The sequence below is a fragment of the Aquarana catesbeiana genome, linkage group LG04, assembly GCF_042186555.1.
Source record: "Aquarana catesbeiana isolate 2022-GZ linkage group LG04, ASM4218655v1, whole genome shotgun sequence".
Taxonomy (NCBI): domain Eukaryota; kingdom Metazoa; phylum Chordata; class Amphibia; order Anura; family Ranidae; genus Aquarana; species Aquarana catesbeiana.
This window is the reverse complement of record NC_133327.1, coordinates 646,164,694-646,181,308: the sequence shown is the minus strand read 5'-3', so window position 1 is coordinate 646,181,308 and position 16,615 is coordinate 646,164,694. Positions and strand designations below refer to the sequence as shown.

At 43.0% G+C, this 16,615-nt stretch overlaps 1 protein-coding gene across 1 annotated transcript in view; it reads right to left on the bottom strand.

Annotated features, from left to right (window-relative positions):
* Positions 1–16,615, bottom strand: part of PKDCC (protein kinase domain containing, cytoplasmic) — a 93,020-nt gene that overhangs the window by 25,564 nt on the left and 50,841 nt on the right. Inside the window, exons 4-5 of the mRNA XM_073628443.1 lie at positions 13,683–13,762; positions 11,902–12,009 (exon numbers count right to left, since the gene is read on the bottom strand). Of these exons, the coding sequence (XP_073484544.1) occupies positions 11,902–12,009; positions 13,683–13,762 (188 nt within the window). The remainder of the gene's footprint in view (positions 1–11,901; positions 12,010–13,682; positions 13,763–16,615) is intronic.

Below are 16,615 nucleotides of genomic sequence, written 5' to 3'. Positions count from 1 at the left end.
ATGATAAAAATCGCAGATTGCCGCCATTACTAGTAAAAAAAAATAATAATAAAAATGCTATAAATCTATCCCCTATTTTGTAGACGCTATAACTTTTGCGCAAACCTATCAATATACGCTTATTGCGATTTTTTTTTTACCAAAAATATGTAGAAGAATACATATCGGCTAAACTGAGGAAAAATGGGGATATTTATTATAGCAAAAAGTACAAAATATAAGGGGCTATTTACTAAAGGAAGATCCACTTTGCACTGCAAATGCACTTGAAAGTGCACTTAAAGTGCACTTAGAAGTAAAGTCGCTGTAGATCCGAGGGGGACATGCAAGGAAAATAAAAAACAGCATTTTAGCTTCCACATGATTGGATGATAAAATTAGCAGAGCTTCCCCTCATTTCAGATCTACCCCTTAGATTTAGAGCGACTGCACTTCCAAGTGCACTTGCAGTGCAAAGTGGATTTGCCTTTCGTAAATAAGCCCCATTGTGTTTTTTTCAAAATTGTCGCTCTTTTTTTGTTTATAGCGCAAAAAATTAAAACCGCAGAGGTGATCAAATACCACCAAAAGAAAACTCTATTTGTGGGAAAAAAGGATGTCAATCTTGTTTGGGTGCAACGTCACACAACCGCACAATTGTCACTTAAAGTGACGCAGTGCCGAATCGCAAAAAGTGCTCTGGTCAGGAAGGGGGTAAATTCTTCCGGGGCTGAAGTGGTTAAACAATAATAAAAGCATTCCATAAATCAAAGACTAATCAACACAACGGGCACAGTACAGGGGTGGAGGCAGAAGGGCACAGTACAGGGGTTTAGGCAGAAGGGCACAGTACAGGGGTGGAGGCAGAAGGGCACAGTACAGGGGTGGAAGCAGAAAGGCACAATACAGGGGTGGGGGCAGAAGGGCACAGTACAGGGGTTTAGGCAGAAGGGCACAGTACAGGGGTGGAGGCAGTAGGGCACAGTACAGGGGTGGAGGCAGTAGGGCACAGTACAGGGGTGGAGGCAGTAGGGCACAGTACAGGGGTGGAGGCAGAAGGGCACATTACAGGGGGTTTAGGAGGGCACAGCACTGGGATCAGGAGGGCAGAATACAGGTTCCAGGATGCTTCTCAGGACATGGCCATCCTGGGACAGCTTAGTAAAAAGCATGACTGGCCTGGGAAATCCGGGACAGTTGGCAAATATGATGTAATAAAATAAAAAGCATAATAATGCAAGACTATCATGTGTATTAGTGCCCAGGGGTACCCATGCATTAAGACAGCCCTGAGTGGACAGGGCATAAATATATATAATGAACTAATATGTCTGTCCCCATGTTCATAAAAAATTTCATCTGATACGTGGAAGAACCAGACATTCATAAGACTATTTACATCAACCCGATCTCTCTTACCAGTATATCTAGAATATTTTAGAAAAAGTAAAACTATACACGCCTTTTAATCCTTACAGGCTCTTATCCAGTTCAGCAGACTGTATCACAATATCGCTCTTGCATGGTCTACTTGTGAACCCTGTCAATGGGATTCATGTTTTCTGTATTTGGGAGGACCAACTTCCTGTCTTGGGTGAAATATACACATTGGTTTCCAACACATGTAATACAGAACTGTTTATAGTTTCCTAGCTATTAACAAAAACTTTTTTTTTGCCTTCCTGCCATTAGAAACATCGGTTCTTGTCTAGAAGAGCGCAAGGCTGATCCTAAGTAAACGCCATTTCTGTCTGGCTCACGCCGAGCCCCTATCTCCCAGCTAATGATCTAGGGGCTTTGTCTTTAAAAAAAAAAAAGGGAAGCTTATTTAAATGAAGTCAATGGAATTTGAAGTCTCCCAGCAGTAAATCACATCATCAGAAAGGTCAAAGTTCTGGTCAATTTCCAGACTAATGATGTTTAAAACAAATAAATACTTGCCTAATACAAGAAACGCAGTCATAAATTTAAAAAGATGCATACATCATACTGGCAGACCCAGAGTGGCAAAGAATAATAATGTGACGGGGTAAAAAAGGAATGTAGCATAACTACATTTTCAATGTAAACGTTTGTACACTTATTTTATTTTGCAACATGCAACAGTTATCTAAACCCAAGAACAAAAATGTAATATTTAAAGTGATTGTAAAGACTCATTTTCTTTTATTAAAAATAACAAACGTCATACTTTTCTCCTTGGTACAGTGGATTTGCACAGAGTAGCCCTGATCCTCCTCTTCTCGGGTTCCTCTTCATTCTCCTGGCCCCTCCCTCCTGTTCAGTGCCCCCACAGCAAGCAGCTTGCTATGGGGGCACCCGAGTCGAGCCACAGCTCCCTGTGTCCATTCAGACATGGAACTGCAGGCCGGGCCTCACCCCCTTTCTATTCTCATTGGCTGACTGAGTTTGACTGACAGCAGTGGGAACCAATGGCGCCGCGCTGCTGTGTTAGCCAATAAGGAGGGGTGTCCCGGGCTGCCAAGACACTCCTGCAATATCGCTGGATCTAGAGGGACCTCAGGTAAGTATTAGGGGGGCTGAGGGGGGCTACTGCACACATAAGGCTTTTTATCGTAATGCATACAATGCATACAGATAAAAAAACCTTCTGCCTTTACAATCACTTTAATAGCTCACCAGTCCTTAAAGGGGTTGTAAATCTTTGTGGTTTTTCACCTCAATGCATTCTATGCATTGAGGTGAAAAACCTCTTGCAGTGCAGCAGCCCCCCAGTGCCCCCGTTTTACTTACCTGAACCCTCTTTTTCTCTTGCTGGGGATGAGCACACCAGCTCTAGCCGGTGTCTCGTGTCCTGATTGGCTAGATTGAAAGTAGCGCAGCCACTGGCTCCTGCTGCTGTCAATCAAATCCAATGACGCGGGCACCGGGGGGGCGGTGCAGAGTCATACATTCGGCGGCTATGGCCGCCGAATGCTGGACTCGGGAGTGCAACCGCAAGGTAACCCCCTCGGGGAAGCGCTTCTCCGAGGGGGTTAGCTGATGTGGGGAGGAGCCACGAGAGCCACCGGGGGACCCCAGAAGAGCAGGTTCGGGGCCATTCTGTGCAAAACAAGCTGCACAGTGTAGGTAAGTTTGATATGTTTGTTATTTTAAACAAACAAAAAAAACCCCCTTACAATCACTTTAAAGTGATACTAAAGACATGTTATGCCGCATACACACGAGCAGACTTTTCGACCTGACTGGTCCGATGGTCTATACGACGGACTTTTGGCGGACTTCCGACGGACTTTCTTAATGAACAGACTTGCCTACACACGATTCCACCAAAGTCCGACGGATTCGTACGTGATGACGTACACCGGACTAAAATAAGGAAGTTGATAGCCAGTAGCCAATAGCTGCCCTAGCGTCGGTTTTAGTCCATCGGACTAGCATACAGATGAGTGGATTTTCGTCCTGACTCGAGTCCGTCGGAAAGATTTGAAACATGTTTTATTGCTAGGTCGGTCGGGGAAAAAAAGTCTGCTGAAGCCCACACACGATCGAATTGTTCAATGGAGTCCGGTCCGCCGGACCAAGTCTGCCGGAAAGTCCGCTTGTGTGTACGCGGCATTATACTTACCTGCTCTGTGCAGTTGTTTTGCACAGAGCAGCCCTCCTCCTCTTCTCGGGGTCCCTCGCTGGTGCTCCTGGCCCCTCCCTCTTGCCAAGTGCCCCCACAGCAAACAGCTTGTTATGGGGGCACCCCCTGCACCAAATAATTTGGACCAGTGCACAAAGCAAAGTCCATAAAGACATGAATGAGCGAGGAGGGTGGAGGAACTTGACTGGCCTGCACCCCAACCTGATAGAACATCTTTGGGATGAATTAGAGCGGAGACTGTGAGCCCGGCCTCCTTGTCCAACATCAGTTTCTGACCTCACAAATGCTCTTCTGTAAGAATAATCAAACATTCACATAGACACACTCCTAAACCTTGCGGACAGCCTTCCCAGAAGAGTTGAAGCTGTTATAACTGCAAAAAGGGGGCCAACTCAATATTGAATCCTACAGACAAATGCCCCGTACACACGATCGGACATTCCGACAACAAAACCTTGGATTTTTTTCTTGCACACACACGGTCACACAAATCTTTTCGGAAATTCCGAACATCAAGAACGCGGTGACGTACAACACGTACGACGAGCCGAGAAAAATGAAGTTCAATAGCCAGTGCGGCTCTTCTGCTTGATTCCGAGCATGCGTGGAATTTTGTGCGCCAGAATTGTGTACACACGATCAGAATTTACGACAACGGATTTTGTTGTCGGAAAATTTGAGATCCAGATCTCAAATTTTGTGTGAGGGAAATTCCGATGGAAAATGTCCGATGGAGCCTACACATGGTCGGAATTTCCGACCACAAGCTCCGATCGCACATTTTGTGTCGGAAAATCCGACCGTGTGTACGCGACATAAGACTGGGATGCCATTAAAGTTCATGTGCATGTAAAGGCAGGCGTCCCAATACTTTTGACAATATAGTGTAGATTTGATCAACAGCAGCACAAATATTCTGTTACATACAGAAAAACTACCACCATTTTTCTCTGCTTCCAGACAATATAATGTTTGGGGTTTTATGTGTGTTTTCGAAAAAAAATGGCTCTGGCAGCCAAAGGGTTAAACCATGGCTCTATGGACATTTGACGGATTCTTTAGAAGCGCATACCTCACCCGGACTGTAGCGTTTTCTATAATGAGGATTTGTTCCCGGCCCAAAAAAGCCTTGTGACCAGATTTTCATTGTTTTACATAGCCGGGATTACCTTCAATCTGATTTTAATCGCTCTTAATGACCAGTTATTTCAGCCCCAGCAAACCTGACTGCATTTACTACCAATTTCAGCTACCAGTTGGAAGGCGGCCCAAGGTTCCTTTTCAGCTATCACCTGCTGGTACACTCTGGGTCAGCGACCCCGGGGCCGCACTGCGTGCCTTTACCAAACAGTTCACACCATCCCTGTCTTTGTGCGAATCAACAGAAACTTTTGAACTTTTCTTGGTTAGGTTTATTGGCTGTCTGATATTACACAATCATATTGCTTTCACAAGGTTTCATTCCTAGCAATATTTCAGATCTCATACACCTTGGGGTCATTCACCCAGGAACACAAAATTAATAGGCTGTCAATGTTCCTTAATGTATAAAAAAAAAAAAAAAAAAAAAAGGTCCTGCTGAATTTTTTTAAGAGTATCGCAAGCAATGCAAAAAGTATATATTATGTGTGTGTTGGGGTGTGCTTATTAACACAGTGTACTGCAGAGGAGATGTTAGTGCAGTTGGCTTTGCATTGTAATTAGTGGCGGCTGGTGGTATATTTTTTGGGGGGCGCAGCAAACAGTGCACCTACAGCCACCCCCTACGTTCGGTCCAGTCACCTGCACACCCCCACCCCCGGTCGGTCACCAGCCCCACACTTACCCCATCTATCTATCTATTCCTCTGGGCTCCGGGCGGCGGCTTCCCCTGCGTCCTCCTCCGCATCACAACGGCTTCCGCCATGCATCTCCTCTTCTCCTCCTAGGCCGGCCAATAGGATTGGTTCTCCTTTCGGCAGATCGGGTAACGGGTCTCATGACCTGCTTCCTGATTGGCCCAGAGGAGAATTTAGGAGGACAGTAGAGAACATTAATTCGCTATTGTCACACAACTGGGTAAGCTCGGGCGCTATGCTCTGCGCCCCAAGACCACCCTTTTTTGAAGCTCATTAGAGCCTCTGGCTCTAATCACGTGCTTAAAAAAAACAAAAAAACAATTGGAATCCACGCATTTGGCGCCTGCATGTAGATTAGGGGGCCAGACACATGGATAGGGGGGCGGCGCCCCTGCGCCCTGCATTACAGGCCGCCACTAAGTGTAATGCACATCTACAGTGCATTACAGTAACACATGTTGTAACCACTTGATGTGATATACACTATATTACCAAGAGTATTGGGGCGCCTGCCTTTACACGCACATGAACTTTAATGACATCCCATTCTTAGTCTGTAGGGTTCAATATAGAGTTGGCCCACCCTTTGCAGCTATAACAGCTTCAACTCTTCTGGGAAGGCTGTCCACAAGGTTTAGGTGTCTATGGGAATATTTGACCATTCTTGACAAGTTTTTATTATTGGTTTATTACCGGTCTACTTTGATACATTTATGTCTCTTTGTAGATTCAGTATGCATCCGCCCCTGAAGATGGGACATATTCCATGAAACACGTCAGGCTTACACAGATGCACTACGTTCTATTCATATGTTCTTTGGATTAAGCTGTTTTTCCAATAATACTGATTTTCAGTCATTTTTATTATTGAGGATATTTACTCTTTACATGTACAACAGTTATGTTTTTCTTAACATGCTACTTATATATCTACATGATTTGTAACATTATGTATTTCTGTTTATGCATGTACTGTTTGTGATGTACCTACTCAATCATGACAAACATAAATGTATTAATAAATACATGTTTTTACATCTGACCCAAGCTGACTAGCCACAATATATACCTCATTTAATGTGCCAACCCTCTTTTTTGGGCCATTCTTTCAGAAGCGGATTTGTGAGGTCAGGCAATGATGTTGGACGAGAAGGCCTGGCTCGCAAGCTCGAAATCCAGCCATATACAGTGCAAATTTTCCATAGGTTGCAGGAAAGAAATTAGCATGATTCTCCCATTAACACAGCTGTTGGCACTGATGTTGGACTAGAAGGCTTGGCTTGCAAGCTCGAAATCCGGCCATATACGGTGCAAATTTTCCATAGGTTGCAGGAAAGAAATTTGCACAATTCTCCCATTAACACAGACAGTGCTGACAGGGGAATCAGCAATTTTCTTCTCCCGCTGGGGGGGGGGAGCTATCCCTTCTGGGAGAAGACAGTGATTATTGCTAGCAGTTATAGCCGCTAGTGATAATCGTAAGATAATCTAGCAGGCTGGTTGTAGCCAAGCTGATCGATCGTCAACTTGGTACATTCAGCCTGCCCATTAATGGTTTGAATATTGGTCGGTTTCTGCTAAACCGGCTGAGATTCAAACTGCGTATGGCCGGCTTAAGGCCCCTTTCACGGGAGGTGCGTCGGCGGTAAATCGCTGCTATTATTAGCGGCGCTTTACCACCGTTTTAGCGGCGGTATTCGGCTGCTAGCAGGGTGGTTTTACCCCCAATAGCGGCCGAGAGAGGGTTGAAAAACACCGCAAAGCGCCTCTGCAGAGGCGCTTTGCTGGTGGTATAGCCGCGCTGCCTCATTGATTTCAATGGGCAGGAGCAGTGAAGGAGCGGTGTATACACTCCGCTCCTTCACCGCTCTAAAGATGCCGCTAGCAGGACTTTTTTTCCCGTCCTGCTAGCGCACCGCTCCAGTGTGAAAGCCCTCGGGCCTTTCACATTTGAGACACAGCAGCGGCTGTTTCGGGTCGATTTGAAGGCGCTATTTTTAACGCAATAGCGCCTGCAAACCGCCCCAGTGTGAAAGGGGTCTTAGGGAAATGCGTAAGCAAAGCTTTCTATACTGTTATTTAACAGCAAGATCTCATACAAATATCCTAATTTATTAAAGGAAATCTGATAATGACAGTACTCTTCCCATGACCGGCCAGCTTGTTCCGCTCTCTGGCTTCACACAGGGAAAAGCTTTGTAGGCCTTTTCTGTACAGTGCGCCGGGGTTGCCGAAAACAACGCGAGGAGTACATTATAATTTAAAGTGCAATAAATGTTTTACAACTCCAACATTTTTAAAGCTTAAGGCCTACATTTTTTTGTAACCCGATCAGGGTTCACCTTGTTAAACCTTGTTTTATGTGAACGCTGGGTTTCACGTGCTGTTTCACTGGATTTGCAGAGTAATTGTTAATATCACTTTTCACACTTTGTGTTGTTCAAAGGGACCTCTTGTTTTTTTTTTCTTCCTATCAAAAACAGTGAAGGCGATGTGTGAAGGGCGACTGCGCCATATGTTATACGGCTCGCTCCTCTCCCCCTCTTCGCTATAACAAGCATTTTATTAAGGATTTGAAACACTGCAGAAGAGGATAATTCGGCCTTTCAGAAAGCATGTGTTCTGCTTTACTACAAACACTTTCATTTCCTAGTTTTACAATTATTATTGTGCGGCATTGATACATTGTGATTTATATGCAGGTATTTACAGTATAGACGACTTTGTATTTCTGAAACTTACAAATGCAGGCCCGAAAGGAATGCGCTTAGCGTTTTTCTATAGAAATACGTGTTATGTTGAAATGTATTTTGTTTTTCTTTTAGGTCTCCTTAACACAGACGGTAAATTGGGCATTTCGGAGTGCAGAGTTTCTCCGGTAGACCCCGGTTTCGGAAAGGCATCCTCTAACGCCCCTGAAAAGAGCGTGATGGTGTGCGGGAGGCAAGCGTCTGCCCCTCCTGGTGCGAAGGAAAAAAAAAAAAAAAACAGGCGGTTCAGCTGTGTTTTTACTGCCCCCAACCGCACACTGAAAGCCTAGGAAAGCAGCTGGAGGGAATCATAATTATGCCAATAAACTATGCTTATTGAGTTTGACGGGTGGCACCGCCTGTCAAACTCCTCCAATGCAGGTAATGGGACAGCGCTGCAGCTGCAAGCCAAACGCTTGGCTTATGGTTGGGATACATTAGCACCATGCAAAATCACTGCTCGAAAAAAGAAAACATTCAGGTGGTGGCATTATTGCCTCCTGAATTCTTGAAAGCCGCTGATCTACCACTCTCTGAAAAGCAATCAACCACAGATCATGTAGCAGAGACTGCCGCCTTGTGAACTTATCCTTAAAAGAGAAGTATGGGAATCCATAATCATACCTACCTAGGTGGATGCTGCATCTGTCCCCCCGGCGCCTCTACACCGATAACTGAGTGATCGAGCATCACCGAGCACTCGGTTCTCACAGCTCTCCAAGCAGAGAGCTACTGGCTGTCAATCAGCATCTCTCCACTCTGCCCCCCCCCCGTGCTCATTGGAGCGCTGAGCTGTGTAGGGGCGGGAAGCAGCTGTCTCAGACTCTCAGCGGCTCACTGAGAGCCTGAGACGGGTATCAGTCCAGGCATCTGGTGGATCCCGACTTCCATTGTCGTGATGACATGGTGTCTCGACTGATTCCTGTGATGTCTCTCTGCTGAAAACGGGTCACAGGAGTGAAAAACTAATTGCACTCCTGTGACCCATAGGAGGAGTACAGCCAAACGACCTTAGGCTGGACTTCTCCTTTAAAGTGATTTTAAACCATTTTTTTTTTTAAACAAGCATATGCAGTAAAACCTTGGATTGCGAGTAACTTGGTCTGCAAGTGTTTTACAAAATGAGAAACTTTTTTTTATAAACGAGCGATGTCTTCCAATACCAGTAGGGTCACGTCCCATTTTAGTCAATGAGAGCTGTCTTAATTAGCACTACTGCAGTTGCTCTGACTTTAGAAAAGTTTCCTGTACCACTTCAAGGCGACTCCTATTCGACTTGTCCCCACAGACTTTAAGGAGGGTTTGTGCTCAAAAAAGCTCAAAGAAGCTCAAAGGAGCACAAAGAAGCTTGAAGAAGCTAAAAAAATATATGCACAAAAGCACAAATAAGCACAAGCTTCTTCAAGTTGACATAAAATCTCAAATGCCTGTAAAAGTAGCTTTTTTTTTTAACAATATGCATGAGCCCTAAATAAGTCGGATCTTTATCTTAATTGATGTGATTTTGATCCGACGTTACAGGAAGATTACCCAGACATTCCCTGAAGTTACCTCGAAGTTGCTTTGAAGTCACACTGCTAGTTCTTATGAATAAATGGTTGTGGAATGAATCATCTGAGTTTCCATTTTTTCTTATGGGGAAATTCGCTTTGATATACAAGTGCTTTGGATTACAAGCATGTTTCTGGAACGAATTATGCTCACAATCCAAGGTTTTACTGTACTTACCTGCTCCGTGCAATGGTTTTGCACAGAGCGACCCCAAATTTCCACTTATAGGGTCCCCTGCCGGCGCTCCTGAATCCACCTCTTCTGCCAGTCACTTTCTATGGGGGCACTTGTGCAGGCTCAATCCCGAGCCATGCTGCCTAGACACAGACAGCACAGCTCAGCCCCGCCCCTCGCTCACTGGATTTGATTGACACCGTCAGAAGCCAAATGCTCCCATTGCTATTATTCTTCTCTGTGAGGAGGGAGAGAGTCGCTGGATAGAGATTGAGTTCGGATAATTATAGATGGGGGTGGGGGGGAACATTAGCACAGAAGGCTTTAGATCAGCCTTTACTACCACTTTAAAGTGGTAGTAAAGGCTGATACTAACTATACTTAAAATGATTTGTTGATTTGCTGAGTGCTTTTCGGGAAACCTCTGATTAGAAGAATACTGAATAAATGCGGCTTTGGAATTTATTTGCACTCCTTGTATTTTACATGGTTTAATTTTGACCCTTTATATTTTTGTGTATATAGATCTAATGAGCGGGGCCCTCTGATTCCTCCTGTATTGAATTATATTGTAACTGTACTGTCTGCCCTCACATAGTAAAGCGCTGCACAAACTGTTGTCGCTGTATAAATCCTGAATAATAATATTTATAATAGATGTTGCATAGAATTTATTTCTGAATACTCTATGAATTTTTATATATTTTGTTAATAAGGAAATAGTTAATTAGGATGACCACAGCATTAAGGACAATCACGAAAAACACAAAATTGTTGAAATACAAGTATTGGGTGCACTTTGATTCATACTTAAGGGAAGGGTCAGATAAGGTAAATTATGATCAAATCAGAGGTGGAATAAGTGGTGGGAATTTTTTTTTTTTTTTGCTGAGCAGTTTTTGGAACACTGTTTGATTCTGAGACTAAAGGACGATTATTATACATATTTTACAGGTTCTAATTTTGGTATTCCATTTCCATTTTTGTGTATACGGATGTTATATGGATTTGAATTTATTTTAGGACACTCTATGAATTTTTATATTTTGTTAATTAAAGAAAGTGTTTAAATTGGTTGATCACAGCATTTAAGACAATCACTAAACACTTTAATTTAATTGCAGCAGCTATCACTATACTCCATATTCTCTGAGGGACAAGTATTGAGCACACTTTGACCCATTCCCTAGGAAAGGGTCAGATAAGACGTAAATTCTCATCAGATCAGAGTTGGAAAAAGTGATGGGGGCATTTTTTGATTTTCTGAGCACTTTTAAGAATACTGTTCTTGCTTTAGAGACTAAGGAACACACTGAATATCTGGAGTTTGTAGAACTTTCTTTGTGCTGATTATTATTATATATTTATTTTTTACAGGATTTAATTTTGGAACTTTATTTATTATTTTTGTGTATATAATTTTTTTTAATATGCATTTTGTATTTATTGTGGAACCTATAAATATATTTAATCTTTTTTTTTAAATTAGGAAAATAATTAAATGGAGTAAACACAGCATTTAGGACATTTACTGAACACTTGTTAATTTAATTTAATTCCAGCGGCCCTGCTTTAATGCTGTATAGTGTCAGCGTGATTTTTTTTTCACAGCTTATTTTGCAGAAAATATTCTTAGCCTATATATTGTGCAATATATTAAATGTCTGATCTTGGGTTTGGATACACTTTAACAAATTCTTATAACTTATTTGGAGAATTTTTTTTTTTAAACTGATTTTAGATTTGGGTCATGCTTTGGTTTTTATACTCCCTGAAGTTTCATTGGATGAAGGGAGATTCTAAAAAGAACACTGTTACACATTCCTTTATTAAACGTGTTGGTGGAAAAAACAGGTACAAGCACAGATAGAGGCTACCACTGCACCAGTCACAAAGGATGTCTTGTATCTTGTGCAGCTCCTGAAGACATAATTACACTGTGATGACAAGTATCACTCAGCAGAAAGTTAAATGAACATCATTTAAAGTGAATACTTACCAGCTTTAGGTGCATTAGTGGCATTGGAGAGATACAAGCCGCTCTTGTATAAGTAAAGTACCCTTTCAAACTGTGCGGCGGCTTCATCGATTCCCCAACGTAGCTCTCCTAAAAATGAAAACAGGTTTATTAAAAAAGAGTCAGGGGCATCCCAGTTCTAGGATCATTATTACATGTACGTGTTATTTGTGCTATGCTCTCAGTATAACGGTGGCAGTTTATACTGTAGAATGAACCATATAGAAGGCTAGAAAAAAATACAGAGGCCTTTAAAATGTATTTAAAGCTAAACCTTTTTTTTGGATACTCTAAAAACAAAAATAAATACAAGTTTGCCTTTAGTAATAGTTTAAACATGAATGCATATAGTACTTTTTATTAGAGTTAAGCTGACCAAAATTAGATAAGGGTCAATGTGGAGCTACAATCCCAATCCAAACAAAAGTTGAATGATCAGATTGAGTGAGAAGGGAAATGAAAAGGCAAGGAAGGAAAAGACAAGAAGGGAAAGGAAAAAAGGAAAGGAAGGGAAATGGAAAATAAAAAGGAAAGGGAAAGGATAAAGGAAAGGATAAAGGAAAGGGAAGGAAAGGGAAGGAAAGGGAAGGAAAGGGAAGGAAAGGGAAGGAAAGGGAAGGAAAGGGAAGGAAAGGGAAGGAAAGGGAAGGAAAGGGAAGGAAAGGGAAGGAAAGGGAAGGAAAGGGAAGGAAAGGGAAGGAAAGGGAAGGAAAGGGAAGGAAAGGGAAGGAAAGGGAAGGAAAGGGAAGGAAAGGGAAGGAAAGGGAAGGAAAGGGAAGGAAAGGGAAGGAAAGGGAAGGAAAGGAAAGGAAAAGGAAAAGGAAAAGGAAAAGGAAAAGGAAAAGGAAAAGGAAAAGGAAAAGGAAAAGGAAAAGGAAAAGGAAAAGGAAAAGGAAAAGGAAAGGAAAGGAAAGGAAAGGAAAGGAAAGTAGAGGAAAGGAAAGAAGCAAATGAAAGGGAAAAGGAATAAGGGAAAGAAAAAAGAAAGGAAAGAGAAAAGGAAAGGGAAAAGAAAAGGAAAGCAACAGAAAGGAAGGCAAAAGAAAGGAAAGGAAAAAGGAAAAGGAAAGGGAAAAAGAAAAGGAACAGGAAAAGGAAAGAGGAAAAGAAAGGAAAGGGAAAAGGAAAGGAAAAAGGAAAGGGAAAGGAAAGGAAAAAGGAAAGGGAAAGGAAAAGAAAAAAGAAAGGGAAACAGGAAAGAGAAAAGGAATGAGGAGAGAGAGAGAGGAAGGAACAGATGTTAATGCCTGAAACATTTTAATGCCTTATTAAACTCAACTGTAAAACACAGTGAATTGATTCCAGGTCTAATAAAACCATAAGTAGACCCTTTGTCTAGCTGGTGAAGCAGCCACATCTTTTATAAAGTAGCCTGTCCCTTGCCTTCTTGTTGCAGAGAAACAAAGCTGCTCTTTGTGTAGACACAGTGGATTCTCTGCATTGATCCAACTCCCACTCAAATCTCATGCTTCTGGTTGATTGGAGAGCTCTTGCTCTGACCCAGCAGGGGGCCTGTTGGAGCTCTTCAGGGAGGCCACAGCAGCCACACAGGGAGCAGCGTACCTTCTCTGTAACAAGATGGTCAGATATAAGCTACAATACTATGGCAGTGGCTACTTTACAAGCTAAATGAATGGGAGGACTGTGATCACTTTTTGTGTACAGCATCTGGAATTTATTCACAGCATTTCACAGAGAAGTTCAATTTGGTCTTTAACTGATCATAGGCCGACGACAGCCAGAGAGGTAGATTCCCTATGTACCTGTGGCATTGACTATGGCATCCAGCAGAGGTCTCAGAGAGGAAGGTGCACTATGCGGCAGGAGGTATGTAAAGAAAAACCTGCAAAGAAATAAAAAAGTCCACATTTAACAACATGAAGCAGCTTGTTCTGTAAGTGGCTCAGTTCATATAATTACACTATTTAAAAAAAAAATTACAAAAAGCAATAAGCAGCTCACCCTGTTCAGAAAGCACAGCCATATATCATAATAAAAAAATCCATAACTGACCCTAATATGAGAGCCTGGCACTGCAGAGACAAGGGCCGCAGGACACAAGGCTGCCTTGTAATCACCTGTAAATGCTCCATTAACACAGCCACTCGCTGCCGAGCTCAGTAGATTGTGGCTATTTGCAGGGATGTCTGGCACTCGGAGGAAATTTATGGCACTTCTATAACCGATGGAAGAACTTTCTAATTCTGGGTGTGTTCTGCCAGTATTTCAGACTACTAGCGCCAGAGGTCTTGGAAAGGAATATCAAAATCATAATGAATAAAACAGTAGTAGGAAAATGTAGAGCTGAAATCATACCTGTAATGGTCTTTCATGGCCCAGGCCTCTTCTTCAGAAAAGACTAGATCTGTATCATAAGTTAGAAGATTTACCCAACTATTTCACTTTTGATTGATAATTAATAATATGAGATTGCTCATCGGGTAGTGTGATGGTTAGGCTCGGTTCACATTGCAGCGATGCGGGAACCCTGCGAAACCAATACGGGTTCCCGCATCGCATGTCTCCCGCAGGCAGTTTACACTGCCCTATGTGAACTGCTCGCAGCGTCAATACAAAGTTAATGACACCCCCAGATCAGTTTGCATATCGCAGTGCAAACTGTTAATTCGGACAGGAATTCTGGTGCGGACCAAAAAAAGGGTCCTGCACGAGTTTGGTTCAAATGCGATGCAAATTATTATAATTATTATTAATATGCAGGATTTATATAGCGCTGACAGTTTACGCAGCGCTTTACAACTTGAGGGTACCAAATACAATACACTTTAATACAGTAGGAATCAGAGGGCCCTGCTCCTTAGAGCTTACAATCTAAGAGGGAGGGTCAAGAGATACAAGAGGTAATAACTGTGGGGGATGAGCTGATGGAGAAAATAAATGTACAGTTGTTAGGTGGGGGCCAGATAGGCTTCTCTGAAGAGATGAGTTTTCAGGGATTGTCTGAAAGTAGACAAAGTAGGAGATAGTCGGACAGATTGGGGTAGAGCATTCCAGAGGATGGGAGAGGCTCAGAAGAAGTCCTGGAGCCAAGCATGGGATGGGGTGATGAGGGAGCTAGAGAACAGGAGGTCTTGGGAGGAGCGAAGAGAATGATTTGGTTGGTATTTTGAGACAAGGTTAGAGATGTAGCTGGGGGCCAGGTTGTGGATGGCTTTGTAAGTTACTGTTAGTATCTTGAATTTGATTTGTTGGGTGAGTGGCAGCCAATGGAGGGATTGGCAGAGAGGGGCAGCAGACGCCAAGCGGTTTGTAAGGTGGATGAGCCTGGCAACATGATGGACTGAAGGGGGATAGCCTGATTAGAGGTAAGCCAATGAGGAGGGAGTTGCAATAGTCGGGGCAAGAGATGAACAGGGAGTGGATTAGAAGCTTTGTGGTGACATTGGTTATGAAGGGAATGTATCTTGGAGATGTTGCAGAGGTTGAGGCCGCAAGCTTTGGACAATCTGTATGGCTGAATTTGCATCGCACAGACAGCAGTGCGGTGCGAATCACGTGCAATGTCTGAGATTGCAGCAGTGGGAACCGGCCCTTAAAGCTAAATGCAAGATTGGGAAAATATATGAGAGTGGTTCGACCTTCCAAAGGATTTGTATTTCTGTCCATCTAGCCCTGAACTCTGCTCCACGATACAACCCTATCTAGGATGGGAGGAGACTTGTACTTTCTTTGCTGCAGTTTCACTTTCACCTACAGGTATCCACCCCAATGCTCATCCTGTGACTGGATAGTGAAAGGGTAAGCAAAACAGTGACAAATTCTTCTCTCCAATGGAGTGGAAATGTTGGAGCCTTAGAAATGGCCTTTTGTTATAAAAATTAAAATTGTAGATTCATAAGGGTATCTGGGGTACTATTCCATCCACTGACACCAACAATGGGGCACAATTCCTGTCACTGACACCAACGATAAAGCACAATTCCTTCCATTGACGCCAATGATGGGGCATAATTCCTTCCATTAATACCAATGATGGGCCACTAGTCCCCCCACTGTCACTAAGGATCGCATTTTCCACTCCTCTGGCCTTAGTCCAGCCCCTCTAAAGTCTGAAGGACAGTAAACTGGCCCTTTGTTTAGAAAGTTTGGAGACCCCTACTCCATGCCAAATGATATCCACTATTCTCTTGGCTTGTAACTGAAGTAAATCAAAGCTGAAATGCCATACTGGAAAATTCAATGTTCTACTACAACTTTATTCCAAAATCAAATAAAAAAAATATATAGCTGGACCAACGCATTTCAGAAGCCAAGTAACACTCCTTTCAACAGGGCTTGAGATGATTAATATTGTTCAATGGAATGGAAGCCACACATGTTATGAATGTAGGCCTGTTTATAACCAAACTGGTCATTGAACACAGTGGGGTTAATTTACTAAAACTGGCAAGTGCAAAAAAAGCAAATAGACCCATTCAGTTTAGGGCTTGTTGACATGTGTGGCCAGGGGATGGTAAAACCAGGCAGTTGAGCCGTGTTTTTTCCTCCCCAACTGCCCACCTGAACACAGACATGCAATCGCTAAGAAATGGACATATGCCATGGCTGTGATGCTGTGCTTTGAGGCTGTGGCAAACATGAAACAGCATGTGGTATTCAGCAAAGACCACTAATTACTCTTCAGAGGAGCCACAAGGGCTGCTGCGTATGTGAATAAGTTTTAAGAGGGCAGGCA